This window comes from Rhinolophus hipposideros (assembly GCF_964194185.1).
Source record: "Rhinolophus hipposideros genome assembly, chromosome: 8".
Taxonomy (NCBI): domain Eukaryota; kingdom Metazoa; phylum Chordata; class Mammalia; order Chiroptera; family Rhinolophidae; genus Rhinolophus; species Rhinolophus hipposideros.
In genome coordinates this window covers 79,063,707-79,085,376 of record NC_138054.1, presented here as the reverse complement: position 1 = coordinate 79,085,376, position 21,670 = coordinate 79,063,707, and the positions used below count along the sequence as shown (strand labels likewise).

General features: G+C 44.4%; 1 protein-coding gene across 3 annotated transcripts in view; it reads left to right on the top strand.

The window, feature by feature from the left end:
• NIPAL3 (NIPA like domain containing 3) overlaps positions 1-17,503 on the top strand; it is a 44,225-nt gene extending 26,722 nt beyond the window's left edge. For 2 of the 3 annotated variants that reach the window (XM_081054910.1, XM_081054911.1), the window contains 6 exons: positions 1,237-1,333; positions 3,931-4,066; positions 5,870-5,958; positions 7,409-7,472; positions 9,416-9,510; positions 14,011-17,503. In XM_081054910.1, the coding sequence (XP_080911036.1) occupies positions 1,237-1,333; positions 3,931-4,066; positions 5,870-5,958; positions 7,409-7,472; positions 9,416-9,510; positions 14,011-14,210 (681 nt within the window). In that variant the 3' untranslated portion in view covers positions 14,211-17,503. Of the gene's footprint in view, positions 1-1,236; positions 1,334-3,930; positions 4,067-5,869; positions 5,959-7,408; positions 7,473-9,415; positions 9,511-11,025; positions 11,058-14,010 lie in introns of all 3 variants that reach the window. The other variant, XM_081054912.1, reaches the window with a different exon arrangement.
• Positions 17,504-21,670: the final 4,167 nt, after the last annotated feature.

Sequence of the window (21,670 nt, the reverse complement as noted above, 5' to 3'; positions counted from 1 at the left end):
GTGATAACAAGGAGATAAAATATGTATTCCCTGTGACAACGACAGGAAGAAAACAGGAAAATGAAAACAGCTGTGTTTTATGGTCTCTGATTATGAGGACTTTTCTTTTCAAAATGCCCATTAATGTTTCTCCATTTGGTTTTTATAACAAGCTTTGGTTGGAGGGTGGGGTGGGCAAATAGAGCTGAGCCACTGTCAAATTTTCCTGCTTTAGTTTTGAGGGGTGCTGGGGCTGGCTTCCCTCCTTGGGAAAGGATCGCCAAATATCTGGGCCTTGAAGGAGTAGAAAGACAAGTTGTTGATCCAAGGCGGGGAAGCTTCTAAAACTTCAGACTTGCCACTGTCTAATCATAAGATTCTACTGGTTGAGCACCTTCTAAATGCCAGGCAAGGGATCACCTGTCTTCAGGCAGTGTAGCTTAGCAGGACAGCATGTAGATTTTGCAGCCAGACTGTCCAGGTTCAAATCCTGGCTCTGCCATTTACCAGCTTGGGATTATGATAGTACCTACTTCATAGAATTATTGTGCGGATTTAACGAGTTGGGTATAGATAAAATGCTTAGAACAGTGCCTGACTTAGTTTTGAGTTCATTAAGTGTAAGCTGAGCTGATGGCCCTGTCAAATAAGAATTTCCCAGAGGAAGTAACTGAGGTTTAGGGAAGTGAAGTGACTTGCCCAAGGTCACACAGTTAGTTTCGAAGCAGATCCAAGTTCAAACCTGGGCCTGCGTGACTGCACAGCTGTTCTTCTTTACTATATCGCACACGTTGGAGTCTAGCTTCAGGGGCAAGGAGCATGTGTACTTGTATATTTTGCCAGAGCTCGTCTCCTCGGTGAACAAGCGTCTCCCTCTTTGACTGACCCCCAGTTTTAATGGGGTTACTCATGGGGCAGTGAAGTGAAAAGACCATCTCAGCCCGATGAATCTTGGCCATCCAAGACAAGGTGGATATGAGGCGCCAGCACCTCACCCCAAAAGTTCTACCATGAGATGAACTCTTTCCCGGTGTTGTCCAGGAATTAGAGAGATTCACTCAGCATCCCCTCCTTTTCCACAGGATATCTGTCAGTAGTTTGGGGAATGCTGGGTGTTTTGATTTCCTTTCAACTCTGAGGGTCTGTGACTGCTGACGTCAGCCACGTAACCTCTGGCCCAGCCCATCAGAGTCTCCCCCTCTTGCCTATGTCTGCAGCCCTCACTGACCCCCCCCACCCCACCTTGCTGCTTTCTAGCTTGTGGAGATCATTCTATTCTGCTTACTGCTGTACTTCTACAAGGAGAAGAACGCCAACAACATTGTCGTGATTCTTCTCTTGGTGGCGTTACTCGGTAAGTGGGGGTCTGGGTGATTGAGTTTTGCCATGACGAGTAGCACCAGAAGGTCGCTGCTGCTGGGGGGGGCGTCTGGATGGCCCAGTTGGTTAGAGCGCGAACTCTCAATGACAAGGTTGCCAGTTCATTTCCCACATGGAATGGTGGTGGGCTGTGCCCCCTGGAACTAAAGATTGAGAACTGTGCTTGGACTTGGAGCTAAGCTGTGCCCTCCACAACTAGATTGAAGTCCAGCGACTTGCAGCTGATGGGCCCTGGAGAAATACACTGTTCCCCAATATTCCCCAATAAAAACTAAAAAAAAAAGAAGAAGGTCGCTGCTGGCAGGAGGCAGCCCCCGTCAGGCCTGTCACGCTGCTGGCTGCATTCAGCGTTCTTGCTCAAATACCGAATCTCCTAAGTGCCAGGAATGGTGCTGGACACTGGCCACAGTGGTACACAGGACACAAACCCCTGCCCTCAGAACGCCTCTGTTCTAAAGGGGGGAAACTTCAGTAAAGAAGTGGAAAAATACGTAAATAATATACATGTGGTCGGTGACAACTACAATGAAGAAGGCAGCATAAGGGCAAGTGAGGGTTGAGAGGTTATTTCAGAGAAGTCAGAGTGAAGCGTGTTTCAACAACTGAGTCCTTAAGGGTCCATGTAAAACCAGTCAGAGGTTAGGACTCATTCTGGATTCAAAGGCAAAAATTGATTTTGCTCCCTTTCTCTCTTTTTTTTTTCTTTCCCTTTCCTTTTAGAAGGATGGATGTGATGGGAGAAATCGTTCCTAAGTCAGATTGGGGCAAGGCTCTAACCCAGCACAGCATTTGATTGCTAAATAGAGCTGTGAGAAATACTGGTTCTTCCTGGGGAACAAGTGGGTGGGTGAAACCCTACCTCTGCCTCCTAGTGACTCTGCTGGTTTAACCCCCACTCCAAAAATGGCCATAAGAGAACACCCAAATCTCAGGGAGAGGGGGGTGAAATGAGACGAGCACGAGTGCCTGATACCTGTTGTTTCTCTTCTGTCCTTTCCACAGCGAGCCCCTCTCCAGGGACAGGCCATCAACCACACAGAGAGGTGTCACCATAGGACAGGGTTGATTATTTTGATTTTTCTAAATACAGCCTTATTGAGATAAAATGTATAGACCATAAAATCCACCTGTTTAATGTATGCAATTTAGTGGTTTTTAGTATATTCACAACGTTGAGCGGCCATCATCATAATTGAATTTCAGAACATTTTTGTTGCCCATAAAGGAAACCCGGTGCCCATTAGCAGTCACTCTCCATTCCTGCTTCCCCCAGCCCCTGGCCACCACTGATCTACTTTCTGTCTCTATGGATTTGCCTTTCTGGACATAGTATATGAATTAGAGACACTAGGTGGCTTTTTGTGACTGGCTTCTTTCCCTGAGCATGTTTTAGAGGCCCATCCCTGTTGTGGCATGTGTCAGTGGTCTATTCCTTGGTGATTTTATTTTCAAAGTGGCTCGAAGATCACAGTCCCCAAACGTTCTCTCCTGGTGAGTAAGAGGTCAGAAGGTTCTGAGGCACCTTGGCCACTCTTCTGTGTCCATCTCGCTAACAAGTACAGCCTGATAAAAGAAAGTACTTGTCTTAACTGGCTGCTGCTGTTTGAAAACTGCAGCCGAGGGGCCCAGAAGCCACTGCGTATGATGGGCTCTTGGCAGGAGAAGGCAAAATGAGCAGTAGCTGAGAAAAATAGAAAAGCAGAGCTCTCAGCCAGAATAAGGAGCTTCATTGTACCATTGTTAGGGGTGGCTTCTTTTTTTAACTCCTGCTGTGGTGGGACTAGAGTTAGGAGTCATTTCTGCACCTCTGGGTAAAGAAAGCAGTAGTCTCCATGGTGAGCTGAGCAAGATGGTCCACAAGGTGTGTGATAAAAAAATATTAGCACTTAAATTTATTTTTATCTCCACCTTTTAAAGGATAGTTCCTGCACATGTTTTTTAAGGTACATACTGTAAAAGCACAGTGTTATATGACTGTAATTTAAAAATGCATAAACACGGAAAAGTACAAAAATGCATCAACATGGAAAAGTACGTGCGTATGCATAGGGGTAGGATTCCAAAGCATTTGGAGACCTCTGTCTAAAGAAGTGTTTTTAAAAATACAATTGACTGAGCACTGAAAAACAAAAAAAGAGAGAGCTCTTTACCCACCACGTGTTTTTCCTGTGATTGCTATGAGAACGATAATCCAAAAGAAGTTCATTTATCCATGCAAAGATTGTTCTGCCCTCCCACGGTGTTCCAGGCACAACGCTGCCACTCTGGGGTTCAGAGACCTGAGCTCATCCATCGCCTTTTCTGGGTAGAGTTTAGAAGTGACGTTTCGAAATACCTGTTGGGGTTTTACACTCCTCCCTTCTTGGGTGTAGCAGCAGTGACAGCAGGCAGCTGATGGGAGAAGGCAGAGATCTGGTGCAAATGGCGTCTTCTCACCCTGTGAATCACTCGCTTGACTACTCTATGTCCTCCACTTTTTTGACTAAGCTCTTTGGGGTGATAAACTGACTTTCAGGGTCTGACTCCCTCCATGTCCCTGAGGCCACAACTCATCCTATATCCCTCCTGCAGGCTCCATGACAGTGGTGACAGTGAAGGCGGTGGCTGGGATGCTTGTCTTGTCCATCCAAGGGAACCTGCAGCTCGACTACCCCATCTTCTACGTGATGTTCGTGTGCATGGTGGCCACAGCCGTCTATCAGGCCACGTGAGTTACAAGTTCTCTTCCTGCTGGGCCTCGACACGCAGGGCTCTTGCATTTTCTGGGCCTGATTGCATTTGTTTTTGAAGCCATGGGGAAGGCAGCCTACTGCCAGGGTTAGGCACCCACTGAGGAGAGGGAGGGGGGCTACTGGATTGCTGAGTTGACACTTGCAGGGGCTCTGTGCTGCTTGAAAGGCAAGCCTGCCATGGTTGTGTTTGACCCTCTGCTTCAAAATGTGAGCCGTGCGTGATCAGAGGCAGCCTCACTTCCCACCTGCTCCGAGGCAGGCGTCCATTTCAAGAGCTTCAGAAGAAGCTGTGCTGTCCCTTGACACACCTGTTCATCTGCTAGGTGGAAGACAAAAGGTGGCCATTTCTTGTCCTCAAGAAATCGCCCCAAATCTTCCCAAGTGAAAGAGGGAGGTAGTCATTTCTCTTAATCAAAAATAGGAGAACTGAGGGCAAGCCTGGGCCTTGTTCATATCTGAGACTTGGTGTCCACTGTGGGCCTAGAAGGGCATGTGACAGTCCTGCATGGGGACAGGAAGGTGAACTGCACAGGTTTCGGTGTTGTGCATGAGGCTGATTCACCCCAGGGAGGTCAAGGCTCACCGTCCACCAGCGAGGCCGCGAGGGATCGTAGGAGAGACCGCTGCTGACTGGGTGCCCAGTGGAAGCCAGCTGTTCTCTCACTGCTTTCACATGAACTTGAACTCATTTCATCCGCACAACACCCTTTTCAGGCAGATGATACTGTCCTCACTTTGCGTATGAAGTGGCAAAGTGAGGTTAAAAGGCCAGGAAGTAGGTAGTGGAGCTGAGATGGGAATGCAGGCATCTGGGTCCCCAGCCCGCACCTCTCACCACTCTGCTCTACCGTCCCATCTAAGATGCAGATTCCTTGACCACCAGTGGGAATAGCAGTCCCTTCCTGAGGGAATCATGGGTAAATAGCAGCAGCTTTTATGATCATTATTACTATTACCGTATCAATTACTACTGTTCTTCGTCCTACTCCAATTCCAGTCGTCACCACGGGACCCTTGCAAGGCTCTGTGCCAAGCACTCCAGGGGTTACAAGGACAAATCAGATGGCCCGCCCACTTCCTGGGGCGCTTCTCAGCCAGTCAGCACCCACTCACTGAGGCCTACTGTGTGCCAGTCCCGTAGGGGGCCTTCCACACACGAGACAAGGAATAATAGTAACCCCCTCAAGGCACTCACAGCCCTGGTGGGGGGCAGCCTGGTGAACACACGACTGCAGTTGAGGGGGAAGTATGCTCTGGTGTAAGCAACTGCATAACAACTCAAATACGCTGCAGCGGAAGGACCAAGAATATATTCTGAAATGATGGCGGTGTTTATCCTACATGGAGAGATTACGAGTGACTCCAAGTTTCCCTCTCTTTTTCCTATATTTATTGCAGTGATCACATTATTTTTGAATTAAGAAGAAAATTTATTTTAAAGAAATAGCTGTAACAATAGGCAGAATGTGATAAGTGATATAAGAGTTCCTTGGAGTGTTTATAAGAGACCGGGAATAGCTCTTTTTAGTGGGGTGAGGACACAGGAGACACAGAAGTGAGAAGACGGGCATTTCCAGTGACGAGAAGCACATGGGCAAGGGTATGCGACCAGAAAGGCATGGTCTGCTTGGACCAGGAAAGCCATCTTTATAAACCCAAGGAATGTTCTTTCATGAGTCGTCTTCGCATTTCAGACCAACTCTCTTAGTAGTCATCAGCTTTCGCAAGGTCTTTCCAACATCCTCACAGCCCACTGACAGAGTGCTTTTGTATTGCAGCTTTTTAAGTCAGGCTTCACAAATGTACGACTCGTCTCTCATTGCCAGTGTGGGCTACATTCTATCCACAACTGTCGCCATCACAGCAGGTAGGTGTGGCCAATTGCTAGATTTCTGTCTTCTACCTTAGCAGCAGGAAGGTGCCCCAGTGTGGAGGGAGGAGGCTCTGCTTTGGTAATACAACCAATTTCACTGACTTGTCTGTCCATAGAAAGTGCAGGATTTAGAGCCACAAAGACCTGGGTGTGCAACCCAGCATAGACAGAGCTGTGTGGCTCTGGGAAAATCACTTAACCTCTCTGTGCCTAAGCTTCACATTCGCAAAATGGGAGTAACACTCACCTCTTAGAACTTACATATGTACAATCCAAATGTCCCCTGCTTGGTAGTGCATGTGCAAGGTTTCTTTAACAAGTTGTACCATCATCTGCTAGCTCAACTGTTTCCACTGGCCAAGCGAGCACAGGATTCTTCTATATGATTTTCAGAGATGGTTGGTACATGAAGCATCTGTGGCACCTTAGCAACTCAGTCCGTGATGACTATTATACTCCCCTTTTCTTCTACTTCACCCCTAAATTATTTTTTTCATTTTCTTTCTGAGGTGGCTTTAGAGGCTGCAAGCATATCAGTGTGTTTGTTTTTAAGTGGCAATGGTGACTACAGTCTTCAGAGTAAAACAGTCAATAAGAACCAATGGGCCTGCCTGAGAGGAAGGCCTGGTCGTGAAGCCATATGCTTTGCAGTGCCTGTTAGACAAGGGGTGCCCAGATCCCACTCACAGAGGTAGGAATGAGCAGGGCACATGCCTGCTAAGGTCTGCTGGGAGCAGTACTAGGGATCAAGTAGGACATTGATTGACCCAGAGCAGCCAGAAAGCTAACCTAATGCTGAGATTAAGGCATGGTTAAGAGCTGGAGTCCAGCCAAAGCTTTAATACCATGATTGAGTCAGAAGTCGAGCAGGAAATCAGGAGCCCAGGAATACAGCAAGAAGCCCATGGTCGTGAAATGAGTCCAGCCAGACGCTGGCTGCAGAGTGAGGGTGGCAAGCCCATGTCACTCTCGTGCCATAGGAATGGACCTGCGGGCGTGACATCTGCTGGCTGCGTGAGGTTAGAAAGTTCTGACAGCTTAAACACAAAGCCTTGTTTATCCATCTTAAGAAAGGTGGGGGAAAGGAGTGTGTAAAAACTGGTAAATATGATCTGTAGTTTAGTTTATAGTACTGTTTTGTTGGGGGAAGCTGGGTACATGGGAACACTGTACTGTTTTTTGAAACTAGTATTATCTCACAATAAAAAGTTGAGAAAAAAAGGTGGAGATAAGAGTGGCCTAGGAGGGTCAGACAGAAGACATTCTGTTCCCCCAAATGGCTTTTATGCCATTTCTGCTAATATTTTACCAGGCACAGTCATAATATTTTTCGATCCCTTTGGTTTCCTGCAGGGAAGAGAGCTTAGGTAAATCCCAGGTAGACTGGCAACTAGGTGATTTGAAAACAGCTCACATGTCTTCCGTTATTTATTTGCTGCTGCAGGTGCAATATTTTACCTGGACTTCATTGGGGAGGACGCACTGCACATCTGCATGTTTGCACTGGGGTGAGTTCCGTCCTGCTCTCTGGCCCCAGAACACTGGGTGTAGAATCCAGGCAGGTCACCTCTCTCCCTCCATTATTGCTTCAGCCTCTCAGGCAATCCTTTAGAGCCAGTGGGATTTGGGAAAGAGCAACTGGGATTGGGAAAGTCACCAGAGGTGAGCACTTTATTCCCCAAAAGGCTTTCTCTCCTTCCCCTTTCTTGTGGGGCTTTCACTCCTTGTTGTTTCTACAGTTCACATTTGAACATATGAAAGGACTCTCATCCTCACCTCAGATCAAAGAAAGGCACGTTGAACCTACGTGAGATGGCCATCATTTTGCAAACACTGACAAAAATTGATAATATTCCATGTTGGCAAGATGAGGAGACCACACTCTGCTTCACTGTGCTCTTTAATGTGGGAAGACAATTTGGCCATATCGAGAACATTTTAAAGGAGCATGCTTTTTGATGTAGCATTTCATTTCTAATCATATATCTTGGAAAAATAATTGAAATGGGATACAGACTCATGTATGAGGCTATTTATTAATTTTAAAATTAATATGTATAAGCAAATAATTGGGAGCAACCTAAATGCCCAGAAGTAGAACGCAGGTTAAATAAATTATAGTATACCCATATAATAAAGTACCATGCTGCCATTTTGAAAAATTGAGGCCAGTCTATAGGTACTAGACATAGAACCATGCCCAGGATACATTAGATGGAAAAAGTTAATGTGTTTTCTTTTGTTTGTTTGTTTGTTTTTACGCATAGTCTACACTAAGATCCAACAATTCTACCTCTAGATATATATCCAAAAGAAATGAGTACATATATCAACAAAATAACTTGTACGTGAATATTTATAGTAGCTTTATTTATAATATGCCCAAATTGGATACAACCCAAATGTCTATCAACAGGAGAGTGGAAAACAAATTGTAGTCTATTCAGACAATGGATTCAACACAACAATTACAAATAATGAACTACTAATACACACAATAAAAGTGGATGAATCTTAAAAACATGCATCGGATGAAAGAAATGAGACATCAAAGAATCATACACACTATGATTTAATTTACAAGAAGTTCAAGAACAGGCAGAGCGAATGTGTGGTGAGAGAAGTCAGAATAGTGGGGAAGGGTTACACGAATTGGGAAGGGACACAGGATACTTTCTGGGGTTGGAGGGGACAGAAATGTCTTCCCAGAGGAAGGGTAACCCTTCCCCACTATTCTGACTTCTCTCACCACAGATTCGATCTGCCTGTTCTTGAACTTCTTGTAAGTTAAATCATAGTGTATATACAACCTAAATGTCTACAACAGGAGAGTGGAAAACAAATTGTAGTCTATTCAGACAATGGATTCAACACAACAGTTACACGGTTCACACGTGTATACACAGGTAAAATTCATGGAACTCTATATTTAGGGTTTGTGCATTTTACTGCATGAAAATTGTACCTCAATTTTTAGAAAGCATGCTTGTTTATATCTAAGCTCTAGAGAAAAGAAAAAAAAAAGACTAGAAGAATATACACCTACCTGGGAAAATGGGACTGGGGGAGTACAGAGACTTTCCAATTTTTACTTTCTCCTGTATTGATTGAATTTAGGCCATAGAGAACTTTTTTAATTGGAAAAAAAATGTTTTTAAAGGCAAGTTTCCGAGATACGGGTTAAGTGGAGTGAAGAACCTTGAGAGCTTGGCCTGAAAGAGTCAAATTTATTCTGATTAAGGCTTGTGCGGAGTGTCGGGTATATGTGGCTGCATGGGGTCTTATTCATCTTGGGTCTGCTCCCTGCTGATCTCTGGCCCAGCAGCCTTTCAGGGCTGCTCTGCAGCCTGCGACCTTCTTTTTACTTTTGTCCCATTACTGGGGTTTGAAAGTATCCCTCCCAACCTCACTCTGGCCTAAATTCTCTTCCTCTCTTATCCCTGTTCTTCAGGTGCCTCATTGCATTCTTGGGCGTCTTCTTAATCACCCGCAACAGGAAGAAAGCCATTCCATTTGAGCCCTATATTTCCATGGATGCCATGCCAGGTAATGTTAAAATTCCTTGTCTCCAGCTGGCCAGATCATCCATATAGAATGACTGCTACTTCCTGTTTGGTACAGGGAAGGTGTGCTGTGCCGTTCTGATGCCGTTATTGTGTGACTGTCTCTCTCTTTTTTTTTTTAAATCTTGGTGTACAAAAGAGGTGGCAATGGGAAATAGCTGAGGAGCCTCAGTTGGTTTTCAGCACGTCTTACCAGTTCCCATGTCTATTTTAAGACCTTTTAAAGACAATCCTGATTCACACTGGATATAATTATGATCTGCAGCCCCAGGCTTCATGCCCATAAAAGGAAAAACCCATTTACGGTGTTTCCCCGAAAATAAGACCTAGGACAATCAGCTCTAAAGCGTCTTTTGGAGCAAAAATTAATATAAGATCCGGTCTTATTTTACTATAAAAATAAGTATACTATACTATAAGTATAGTAATAAGTATACTATACTATAAAATAAGTAAAATAAGACCGGGTATATAATATAATATAATATAATATAATATAATATAATATAACATAACATAATATAATGACATAATATAATATAATATATAATTAATATAATATAATATACCGTGTCTTATATTAATTTTTGTTCCAAAAGACGCATTAGAGCTGATTGTCCGGCTAGGTCTTATTTTCGGGGAAACAGGGTATCTAGTTGGAAGGGAATGATCAGAGAGGGGAAGGAAAATAGGATGAATGAAATTCAAATACTATAACCTCACTCCTGAGAGTCCGCAAGAGCATGGATTGTTCTGGAAAGCCTAATTTCCCAGGGATCTAAGGGAGGGTTCACAGCTGAGAAGCGCAAGTTCAAATGCCCTGAAGGCATGACAGTAATATGAAGGTGTGAATCAACGCAGCGCTGCACAGAAGGGAGTAGTGAGGCCTGTGGAGAACTGCAGAGTACTTGTCCAGCCTAAAGGGGTCCAGAATAGAAAAGTTAAAACGCTGGGCCAGCCCCGTCTAGGATTGCTGACCTAAATGTTTGGGTTGCCAGTGACCACTGGCTTTCACTCTTTAACTCACAGTTTTTAGTTTAGATATAGAAGGTGGAATTCTTTCCGAAACATAAACTCCCACCCTTCAGTAAGACAGGCTACTGAACAAAATATAATCACACTGATGGCATAGAGTGCTGCTTGATAAAGAACTCTGTGATGCAGGTGTTCTCAGGGCTGACTGAGGTGTCCCTACCCCAAATGACCCCAGGGTTTATGTGTCTACTTTTCGTATTATTTCCTCATCTCTTGCTATTAAGCTGTTGTCTGTCACCCCTGCCGTTACCAGTGTAGCAAACTCCGTGGCAGTCTTCTCATTTGACCCCATTTGTTTGAATTGTGTATGAAGTTAACATAAATGAGCTCTGAGTTGAGGCCTTAAGGTTTCTCCTAGGAGTTAAGTGCATGAGCTTTAGTGCATGGACTTTTTAAACATCTAATCAGGCTGCTCAGATGCCTTTTTTGCTTACTTCCTTGTTCTCGGCTGTGTTCCGGATAGATGAGGGCGCTGGATAGCTGAATTCCAGATAGGTGAGGTGTCAACTCTGTGTGTGTGCAAGTATCTGTATGTACCTGTGTGTTTGTGTGTTGATCAACTGTGTATGTGTATATATCTATATAAATGTTTGTATATTCATATATACAGATGTTTTTTCTGGTAGAAAATAGAAGGTAACCTAAGGTAATCCTAGCTATCAACATTCTGTGATCTGTTTGTGGATGTGGCTTTTGCCTTCTCTTTGTACTTTGTGATGGTGGGAAGTCAGATGTTGAAAAAAGGAGACCCTGCCCTATTGCTGTGGCATGTCAGGACACTTCTGAGTAGACTTGTGTTCTGTGCTATGAAGAGCTCGGGCTTGGAGTTCAAATGACCTGGACTCGAATCCCAGCTGTACTTCCTTCCCACTCTGTGACCTTGGGCCTGACCTCCTCTGGCCTCTGCCCCTCCCCTGTAAATTGGGATTCCTTTCAGGGGAGGGGGATCACCTGTTAAAGACCCCTTGCACAGTGTCTGGGACATGGTAGATGCCGGGTTAAATTTGGTTTCACTTCCCTTTTGCTGTAAAAACTTTGAAAATTTCAAACCCTCGTGTGACCTGATGCCAGGTAGAACATGAAGAATAAAACTGCTTAAATAGAGTGGCTTTTCTAGCTATTTGGTTTCCTGGTCAGCATCAGGACCTTGCTTTTGGTCTACTTAGATTGGTATCTTCACAAAAGAAAAGTAGCTACTGTTTAAGAGGCATTCAGATTCCAAAAAGTCACTACATGTCACAATTTGGAGAGGCTTTAAGTAGTTCTAGCACCCGAAAGATTTCTAAAAAATGAGAAAGAGAAAAGCAGTCCCTGATAGCCAGGAGCTGGGCCTCGGCGTTCCCTGGCTGCACATAAACTGTTTCACAAATTTACATGAGACAAGGCCACTCTGTGACCCTAATGAATACACACAGGGCGACTCTGGAATCACGGCTGAACACACACCACTCATGAACATTGTCCACATCACAAAAAGGATCAACCATTCCCTTGTCACTCAGTCAATATGAGTGACATGCTCTTTACCAATCACAGTTTTAGCCTCTATCTGGTCTTCCCTCCTTCTAGATGAGAGTTATTGAGATCCCCAATGATAGAATTATCCCCACTTCCTGACAGTCCTAATCCAAAGCAAAGCCCTGCTTCCTTAAACTGTCCCCCAAATCATCTAACACAAACCCAAATAAGTCCTTCCTAATACCTTCTTACTGAAACACCCACAGTTACCCATGGTGTCCATTTCCCTCATTACAATGAGTCAGTAAACCCAAATTTGTTAGACTAGAGTAGGGGTGTCCAAACTTTTTTCAACGTTTTTCACCAAGGGCCATATGCGGTAAAATACACAAACAGCCGGGCCACTCACTTGAGGTGAAGTACGTATTGCCTCACCTGGTTTATTTAAGTAAACTAAATATATTTTTAGAATTTGCTGCGGGCCAATTAACAATGGATTGTGGGCCGCAGTTGGCCCGCGGGCCGCAGTTTGGACACCCCTGGACTAAAAGGTGTATTCCTGATGATTTTTGACTAGAGAGCACTGACAAAAGTCAAAATCTAAACTATTCCTGGTAAGCCAACTCTCTTCCCTAAGGAATAGGCATCCCCTCATTTACCCCCACCCATGCCCCCAAACCCAAACCACATACTCTTAAACTGTACCCTTCAAATGATCATCACCTAAGGCGTGTGCAATGTGGGAGCAAAGGGCCTTCCACTAACTGGGTCTTCCCAGCCCATTGGCAGAGTGAATAAGAACACGGGCTTTGCTGTTCGATCCCAGCTGTCTTTCATTAGCTGTGTGACCTTGGGCAAGTTACTTCTCCTCTCTGAATTTCTGGTTTCTTATATAGTAAATGAGGGTAGTGGTGTATCTCTGTCATAGGATATTTGGCAATTAAGTGCAGGCATATAGGGCAGTCCCTACAGCATTCTGGTTAAGAATGTGGGCTTCAGAGTTTAAACCACCTGAATTGGAACCCTGGCACTGCCACTTAGTAGTTTTTTGACCTCCAACTGCCTCGTTTTCCTTATCAGTAGTTGTAAGGATCAAATGAGATAAAACTTGATAACTGTGTAGAACAGTGCTCTTATCAACTAAACATTCAGTACACGTTACCTATTCTCATTATTGCTGCTCTTGTTACTACCACTGTTTAAAGCACTTAGCCCAGTGCCTGGGGCATATTAAGCAGTCAGATGTCAGCTGTTATTGTCATCATAATTTCATGGAAAGCACTTTGCATTCAATTTCTTATGACTCAGTCTGGGGCCAAGAGAATTTGAAGGGTCTTGATTCCCTATAAGGAAAGACTTGGCCTTGGAGAAGACCAGGTCCCACCTGATGAGGGTGTTGTAGAATAAGGTTAAAAGAATTAATGACTAAAATCTATGCCCTTAAATGTAAATAGAAATCCAACATCAGTGTGCCCAGAAGTAATAAGCAAAATCTCACCTTGCCCTGATATGTGGATCATGGATGTTAATATTGAGATCAAAACTCTCCCTCTGAGCATCATGATTCATATGTCACCATCACTCGTCCATGACACAAAAGTTACGCTCTTCTCTCAAGAGTATAATAGTTTTCTGGCTCCTGATTTAATTCAGCAAAAAAGTGATGGCATCTACCACGTTCAAAGCACTGCCCCTATGTCCCAAACAGACATTCCCACCTCATTCTCGGCCAACTGATGGTTTCTGTGGACAGTGGCTGGTCTGGGTGGATGTTTACCGAAGATACATCCCTTGTTGCTTAGCAACTGTAATATTTCTAGTGTATATTTGTAGGTGTTCTTTTTTTTCAATCGAAAGCATTCAGGAAATTGACAATGCACACAATTAGCTGTCGAGCATTATAATTAGTCTGTGGCAGGATAGAGGAAGGTGCAGCCTCCTTTGGCCCTCTCACCACATAATGATTTGGGGAAAATGCATTTCATTTCAGGTATGCAGAATATGCATGACAAGGGAATGGCAGTCCAGCCTGACCTCAAAGCTTCTTTTTCCTACGGGGCCCTGGAAAACAATGACAACATTTCTGAGATCTATGCTCCTGCCACACTGCCTGTCATGCAAGAAGAACACGGCTCCAGGAGCGCCTCTGGGGTTCCCTACCGAGTCCTGGAACACACCAAGAAGGAATGAGCCCACCTTGAAGGAGACTCACCTCCCCTCCACTTATAACTGCTCAAGCTGTGCTGACAGTGGTTCAACTCTTTAATTCGACAGCTTGCCTTTCAGGTCTTCTTTTTTTAAACTGAGAACTCTATGGACAGGGATCTTGAAAAGGCTTTGTCTCTGGAAAAGGATATGTTATCTTGGTCTTGGAAATTTTGCATGTTGCGGGTGGGGGCGGGGGTGAAGGGATGAGATGAAAGCAGTATTCCAGGTGGGCGATAGGGAATTCAGCCTCTGCCTGGTTTAGCCCACCCTGGAAAGGCTTTATCACCCTTCAGGATGGTAACTGAGCTTCCTCAGTCAATGACCAAAGGTTGCCACATTCTTCAGAGCTAAAGCAAGGCCCAGATTCTGCTCTTACTTTCCAAATCCAGTGAGAGGCTGGAGACCTCTAAGTCTGGGCTTCCCCCGCCTCACCTGCAGGCCTGATCTCTACCCGTCTCACTCGTGATTCTGTATTTGCGATACCATTTGTGTTCGCTTCACATGCCCTAGTGGGCCAGCCCTCGGTGGAACAGTCTATCATTTGCCTGTGGGAAATGCACGTCTGCCTCCCCATTGTCTCTGCCCTGCCAGTGAAAATGGGCTTGAAGTGTTTATGGCGTGGGATCTACTCTGAAAACTAATTTGGTTTTGGTTTTGTGAACTACTTGATGGCTTCCTCCCACCCTCCCCCAAAGAAACTGGGAAGTTAAGAGAAGAAAGGAAAGGACAGGAGCAGAGTGATGACACTTCCGCCCATAAGGGAGGAAGAATCCTTTTCCATCTTACGAGAGGTGACTGCATCACTTATAAAAGGATGGACAGAAAACTGGCAGTTTTACATGCACACCAATACCCTCCGGGAAGAGTGGGAGTGTTCATTTCAGAGACCCCCTTCTCCCACCTCCCCTCCATCCTCTCCTTGATAGATCAACACGCCAAGCTTAAACTATTGGGTAATTTTCTTGGAGTCGATTGAGACTCTTTGGGTCCTTATCCCCATGGACGTGTCTGGGCGACACAAGTGTTCTCAGAGACAGGGCTGCTGCCTTCTTTCTGGCCGCATACACTCTTCCCCTAGACCCACTGTATACTTTTAAGAATGGCAGATAAAGGTTTGCAAACTTTAATGAGCATAAGGCTTCCCCCCCCTCTCCGCCCCCAGTGTTTATTTAAAATGCAAATTCCTATACCCCAACCACAGATTGGTTTAAGTGGGACTGGGGTGGGGCCCAAGAGTTTGCATGCTTAACTGGCAACACAGGTGATTCTGATGCAGAGAATCCGAGCATCACACAGTTGAAAGCCTAGTAATTGAGAGACATGGTCTGTTAAAACCCCAGGGGCCTGATACACTTCTACTGGAGAGTTGAAATTACCATTCCTTGTTTCCTCCCTGGGGTTCACTTGGCAAATCAAATAATCCCCGTGGAATCCGCGGCATTTCTCCATTCATTGATTACTACTCAGAGCTACACTTACTGCTTCCCTCCACAGCCTTTAACTAATAGGCAAGATAACAGTGTTAATAGACCAGTGTTGCTAGATCATTAACCTTTATCGATTATGCTTAATACTGATTTAGTAACCTGACTTCAAAAACTGACTGTTGCCTGTGGTAACCACTTCTGTATTGTGTCTGAACCACTTCTGTATTGTGTCTTACGTGCCCTAAGAGGGCAACAGACAATGACTAACCTTCTCCCCTTTAGGACAGGTATCAACTCAACAATATTTATGAGGCACTTACTATTTGTTAAGCATTTGGATGGTGAGGGCAGAAACGAATAAGAATGGTTCCTGCGCGCCAGGCCAGCAGAGGGAGACACAAATACCTGGGAAACGGGCAGGGCAGACTGAGTGCAACTGCAGACCACAGAAAAATGGGAGTCCTGCTAAAGGTCAGGCCCTGAGCCTAGAACGGGGTATGCAAAATGGAGGTGATTTTGGCCCCACTCATTGATGGGTGGCAAATCTAACTAAGATTTGGGCAAAGCATAAAAAGTAGAGTGATCACTCCTCAGACAGAGGGGCCTGCATTTGCAAAGGCACAGAGATAGAAAGCGGAGACAGCAAGAAAAGGAGAGCCAGGGAAGGTGGTGGGAGATGAGCCTGGAAAGACAAGCAGTGGAAGCCAAGTCATGGAGGGCCTTGAATGCCTGGCAGAAGAGTTTTAAAGTACTTTCTAGGGGGCACAGGAGCCATTGATGGTTCATGAGAAAGAGAATGGCGGGATCAGCACTGACTGGAAAGGAGGCCTTATGCAGTGTGGAGGAAGGATTTGAGGGATCATAAACGTCACTTCTCAAGGTCAGGGTGCAAGCCTACAGGAACAGGACAGAAAAGGGGAATGAAAATTCGGTTTCGTTGCTATTGAGAGGAGGAGCACATCAACTTTCCATTCACAGCCCTGATTATTTTTTTTTCTCATGGCTCTCACACATCCCCAAGCCTTCTTGAATGTTCCAAGCATCATTGAATATCACACTTCCATCTCCTTCCTAGCAGCCAGGAAGTTAAACTTGGGTTTAAACTTTTCAGTTGTTCTGTGGTCTTCCTCTCCCCACGCCCCTCATCTAGTGGCTGGGATTCTGGCTGACTTATCAGATGTTAGAACCAGTCTTTCACAGACTGGTGCCTGCGGGTCTTGACAAGAGTTCAGACCCCCCACCCCCGACCCCTCCTATGAAGCTGCAGGTCTGATGATGCCATCACATTAAGCTTCCAGATCAAATGGGGGTTTGCAGTGTGGAATTAAACGCTGGGTAGAGAAGGGAGGACTGACATCTCCATTGCTTTTCTGATGCAAACCAGCCAGCTTCATAGTGCTGTGTGAATGCAACATGTCCATCAGGGTAGTGTTGGGGACCTTCCACCCTGCAGCCTTGTGAATTCTAAATCTGGTCCAACACTGGCTGATTGTGTGTTTCTCTGAGAAGCTATGTAAATGAAGTCATCTTAGAATATATTCTATGTGGATGCTTACGTTTTGTTAACTTCATGACTACTATGGCATGTCTTGTTTTTCAAAAAAATGTGTGTGCTAGGTGCAAATAAAATTATGAAGTAGTATTTAATTTTAAAACAACCCATGTGATACCTGTTGAGTTCGCGTCTTATATGTGGTTAATACTTTCTAGAGTTACCGAGCGCAGTGCTGTCTGGTAGAACTTTTCTGTGATGATAGAAATGTTCTGTATCTGTGCATGCCCAGTATGGCAGCCATGATCCACATCCATTCTGACTGAAATAAATCACAGTGATTCAAAGAAAGAAAACAGACTGCACTCTGTGGGCATTTCCAATCTGCCACTGCCACTTTAAAATCTGAAGACTTGTAAACTCAGAAAAGGCTCAAAGCTTCTTGGGATACTTTTGAAATAACAGACTAAGACAGAGGTCAGGGCTCTGAGTCAGTTCACTTCAGGCCAACTCACCTAAAGCCAGCAGGTTGATCTAAGACCCATTTCAATAAATGTCTTTATCTAATTTGCATTTCAATTTTAATCCAACCTTTGCAGGCCTCACTAGACCATGACTTTAGCTAACAATACTTTTTCTTTTTATACCCAGATTATTATATCACAAGTGTCTGAGAGTTGGAAACTAACCCCCTTCAATGTGACATCCACTCTCCCACCCCCATCTGCTTTTTTGAGAGATTTTTCAGGGAAGGTTTGTGTCGAGTGTTCTGTGTGTTGTGCAACATCTCTTGGGTTTTTTACTCTGACTTTCTCATCGCCATGACCTCTGCTCTAGCAGGCCCTTTGAGACCAGCACTCAGTGAGGTCAGCTGTCCCCTACTGGTAACCTCCAACTGATATATTCACCTCCCACCCTCTGGTCCTAGAGAGGAAATAACCCTTACCATATGCCTCCCCCTCCAAAGTATGAAACAGGCCCTCAACCGCACCTGGAAATGGCTTCTTGTGAGCTCAAACATAACTCCAGGAGCCTTTCACAAGCAATAGTCTCACCTGGCTTTAGGTAGGCCATCACAGGGCCTGCAACCCATTTCCTTTCTCCTCTACCACGAATCTCAAAGTACCTGAAAATCCAGACCTGATTGACCCGACTGGGCCCAGAAAGAGCAAGTCTTTCACTGGGAACATGACTTACATCTGCTTCCTCAAAAAAGCCCAACTCAGAAGGCCCTCCCAGAACTGAGGTGACTCAGGCCTCCACCCTAGAAGGCAGAATATATTTCAAATGGTAGGTTTTTCCAGCTTCAGCATTATTAAGGTCTTTACCAAGCACCTCTTATACTGCATGAGAGAATAATGCCCCTCTAGTCTCCAGACAACTGGCAACATCAAGGTGAATGCTGGTAGCATTTGAAACCCACTCAAGTGGCCCCACATGTAGCACAACCACTCACAATGATCTCTGGTTTGACCAGTTGGGTGGCTTTTAAGTGTCATCTAGATTTTTGCTGTTGCTGCTACCTGATTGAAGGAAGACAACTTGGCCTGTCCAAGCAGGACATAGACGCAGCACAGCATTGGAACTAAGAGTGCAGAATTGGGAGTTTACTCTCTGTGACCTTGTAAAAGGACATAAACCCCTCCAAGCCTCAGTTTCCTCATCTGTAAAATTGGGTAATAATGCTGTCTCCCTCGCAGGTTGTTGTAAGGATTGAACATAGAACAATGCCTGGAACGTAGTAAAGTCTGTTAGCTACTGACATCTTTCTTTAAGCTTGTAAGGAAAGGCACAGAGCTACAAGGCCAAACCTTCGTGCTTAGATTTTATCTTCCTGCATTTCATTTGGGTCTTGAGGCTCAACTGTGATCACCTTATGGAGGGAGGAAGTTTACTATTCCAAAGACTTGTAACTCATTTACTCATGTGTGGATTTTTAACAAGGTTAACATCATCTCTATGTTTGTGGGTGTCTTTTTGAAGACACCCTTGCAGACACAGGGTCTGAGATGACAAAGCCAGCCTTAGTCATACTGAAGGACCACGTCTTCCAGTCGCCAAGGTGTGCAAGTGCTATGGACTGAATGTTTGTGTCCCCCCAAAATTCATATGTTGAAATCCTAATCCCCTATTAGGAGGTGGGGCCTTTGGGAGGTAATTCGGTCATAAGGGTGGAGCCACTAATCATGAATGGGATTAGTGCCCTTACAAAAAGAGGCCAGAGAGCTACTGAGCTCTCTCTAAACGATGTGAGGAGACTTATGAAAGCCATAAACCAAGCAGAGGGCACTCACCAGAACCTAATGGTGCTGGCATCATGATTTGGACTTCCAGCCTCCAGAACTGAGAAATTTCTGTTGTCAATACACAGTCCAGTTGATGGTATTTTGTTATAGCAGCCTGAACTGATTAAGATAGCAAGTCATTAAGCTCTTCCCTCTCAGCTCTAAACCCACCCTTCTAGAAGATGGCTTTGGGGTGTTAGGGCTGGAACGCTACAAACCTTATGTTCCTGCTTTGCCAGCCGCTGCATGTTAGGGGCCTGTGAGGGACACTGTGAGGCTGCAGGAGAAAGAAGGGACTTGCTCTTTCCTGTGTGTTTCCTGTTCCTGTGCATATCTCCGCAGATACACTTCTTCACCTCACTCTAGTATAGCAGCAGCTCGACCTGCTTTCACAGTTCTTTCAACTCTTGCACAGTCAGCTTCGTGGCATTCCCTCCCCCCCAGAGATATCAGCACCCTCTCCTCAGAGATCTGGGTCCCAACTCTATGGGCCCCTCCTCATCTCTTTTTTAACAGCTTTATTGACATAATTCATATACCATACAATTCACTTATTTAAAGTGCACAGTTCATTGGTTTTTAGTGTATTTATGGATACATGCAACCATCACCATCACAGTCAATCTTAGAACATTGTCATCACCTCAAAAAGAACCCCTGAAAAGGAAGTAAGTGTTGGCGAGGATGTGGAGAAAATAGAACCCTTGTGCACTGCTAGTGGGAATGTAAAACACGACAGGCACTATGGAAAACAGTATGATGATTTCTCAAAAAACTAAAACTAGAATTACTATATTATCTAGAAATGCCACTCCTCAGTATATACACAAAAGAATTGGAAGCAGGAACTCAAACAGGTATTTGTATTGTCAACTTAAAAATATCAACTACCCTATTTGCCCGAAAACAAGACCGGGTCTTATATTAATTTTTGCTCCAAAAGACGCATTAGAGTGTATTTTCAGGGGAAGTCTTATTTTTTCATGTACAACAATCTATATTTATTCAAATAACAGTCATGTCATCTTCTGGAACATTATCATAACGTACTAAATGCATCCGTCTGGCTGACGACTTTAACTGGGGCTTACTTTTGGGGAAACACTGTATGTATTTTGTCACCAAAAAGGATTTATTCGAGGAAAAAAAACAAGGTTAAAACCCAGTGCATGAGACATGGCAAGCCACGTGCACATTCTGGCCAGTATGCCAAGAGGGAGGGGTATGTAAGAAAGGGAAAGGTTGGAACCATAGAGTTTCATTATAAAAGAAGTTAGAACCATAGAGTTCTTCCCGTAGGGTTCTCACGTGAACGTCCATGAGCCCGAGCTCTTCCCATAGACCTCCCTCCTGACCTGATCATGTTTCCTTCAAGTTCCAGTTCATCTTTATAAGTGTAGCCATGTTCACAACAGCATTACCCACAACAGCCAAAAAAAATGGAAACAAATCTAGTGTCTCTCGACAGATGAATGAATAAACAAATGTGGTCTATCCACACAATGGAATATTACTCAGCCTTAAAAGGAAGGAAATTCTGACTTACACTGCAACATGGATGAACCCTAGGCTAAGAGAAATAAGCCAGACACAAGGGGACAAACACTGTACAATTCCACTTATATGAGGCACTTAGTCAAATTTATAGAGACAGAAAGCAAAATGATTGTTGCAGGGGGTGGGGGGGGAGTAAGGGGCTTTTGTTTATTGGGTACAGAATTTCAATTTGGCAAGATAAAAAAAGTTCTGGAGATGGATGGTAGTAATGGTTGCACATCAATGCAAATGTACTTAATATGCTACTAAACCATGCACTTAAAATGGTTAAAATGGTAACATGTATATTTTACCACAACTTAAAAAAAAAAAGAAACCTCTTACCCTTTAGGTATCACCTCCCAATACCCCCTACTCTACCCTCCCAGCCCCTGGCAACCACTAATCTATTGTACTTTATAGAGTTCCCTGTTCTGGACTTTCCTATGAATGGAATCATAAAATATGGACTTTGTGATTGGTTTCTTTCACTGAGCATGATGTTGTCACAGTTCATCCAAGTTTTACGTGTATCCATACTTCATTTCTTTTTGTGGCTGAATGCCCTTATTGTCTAAGTTTTAATCATAACAACCTCTTGGTTCCTTTCATCCTAGGAATGTCCCTGCTTCCTGCAGTCACTACACCCATGAGCCCTTAGGGTTCTTTTTACCTGTTCAGTTACGAGTGAATAGCTTTATG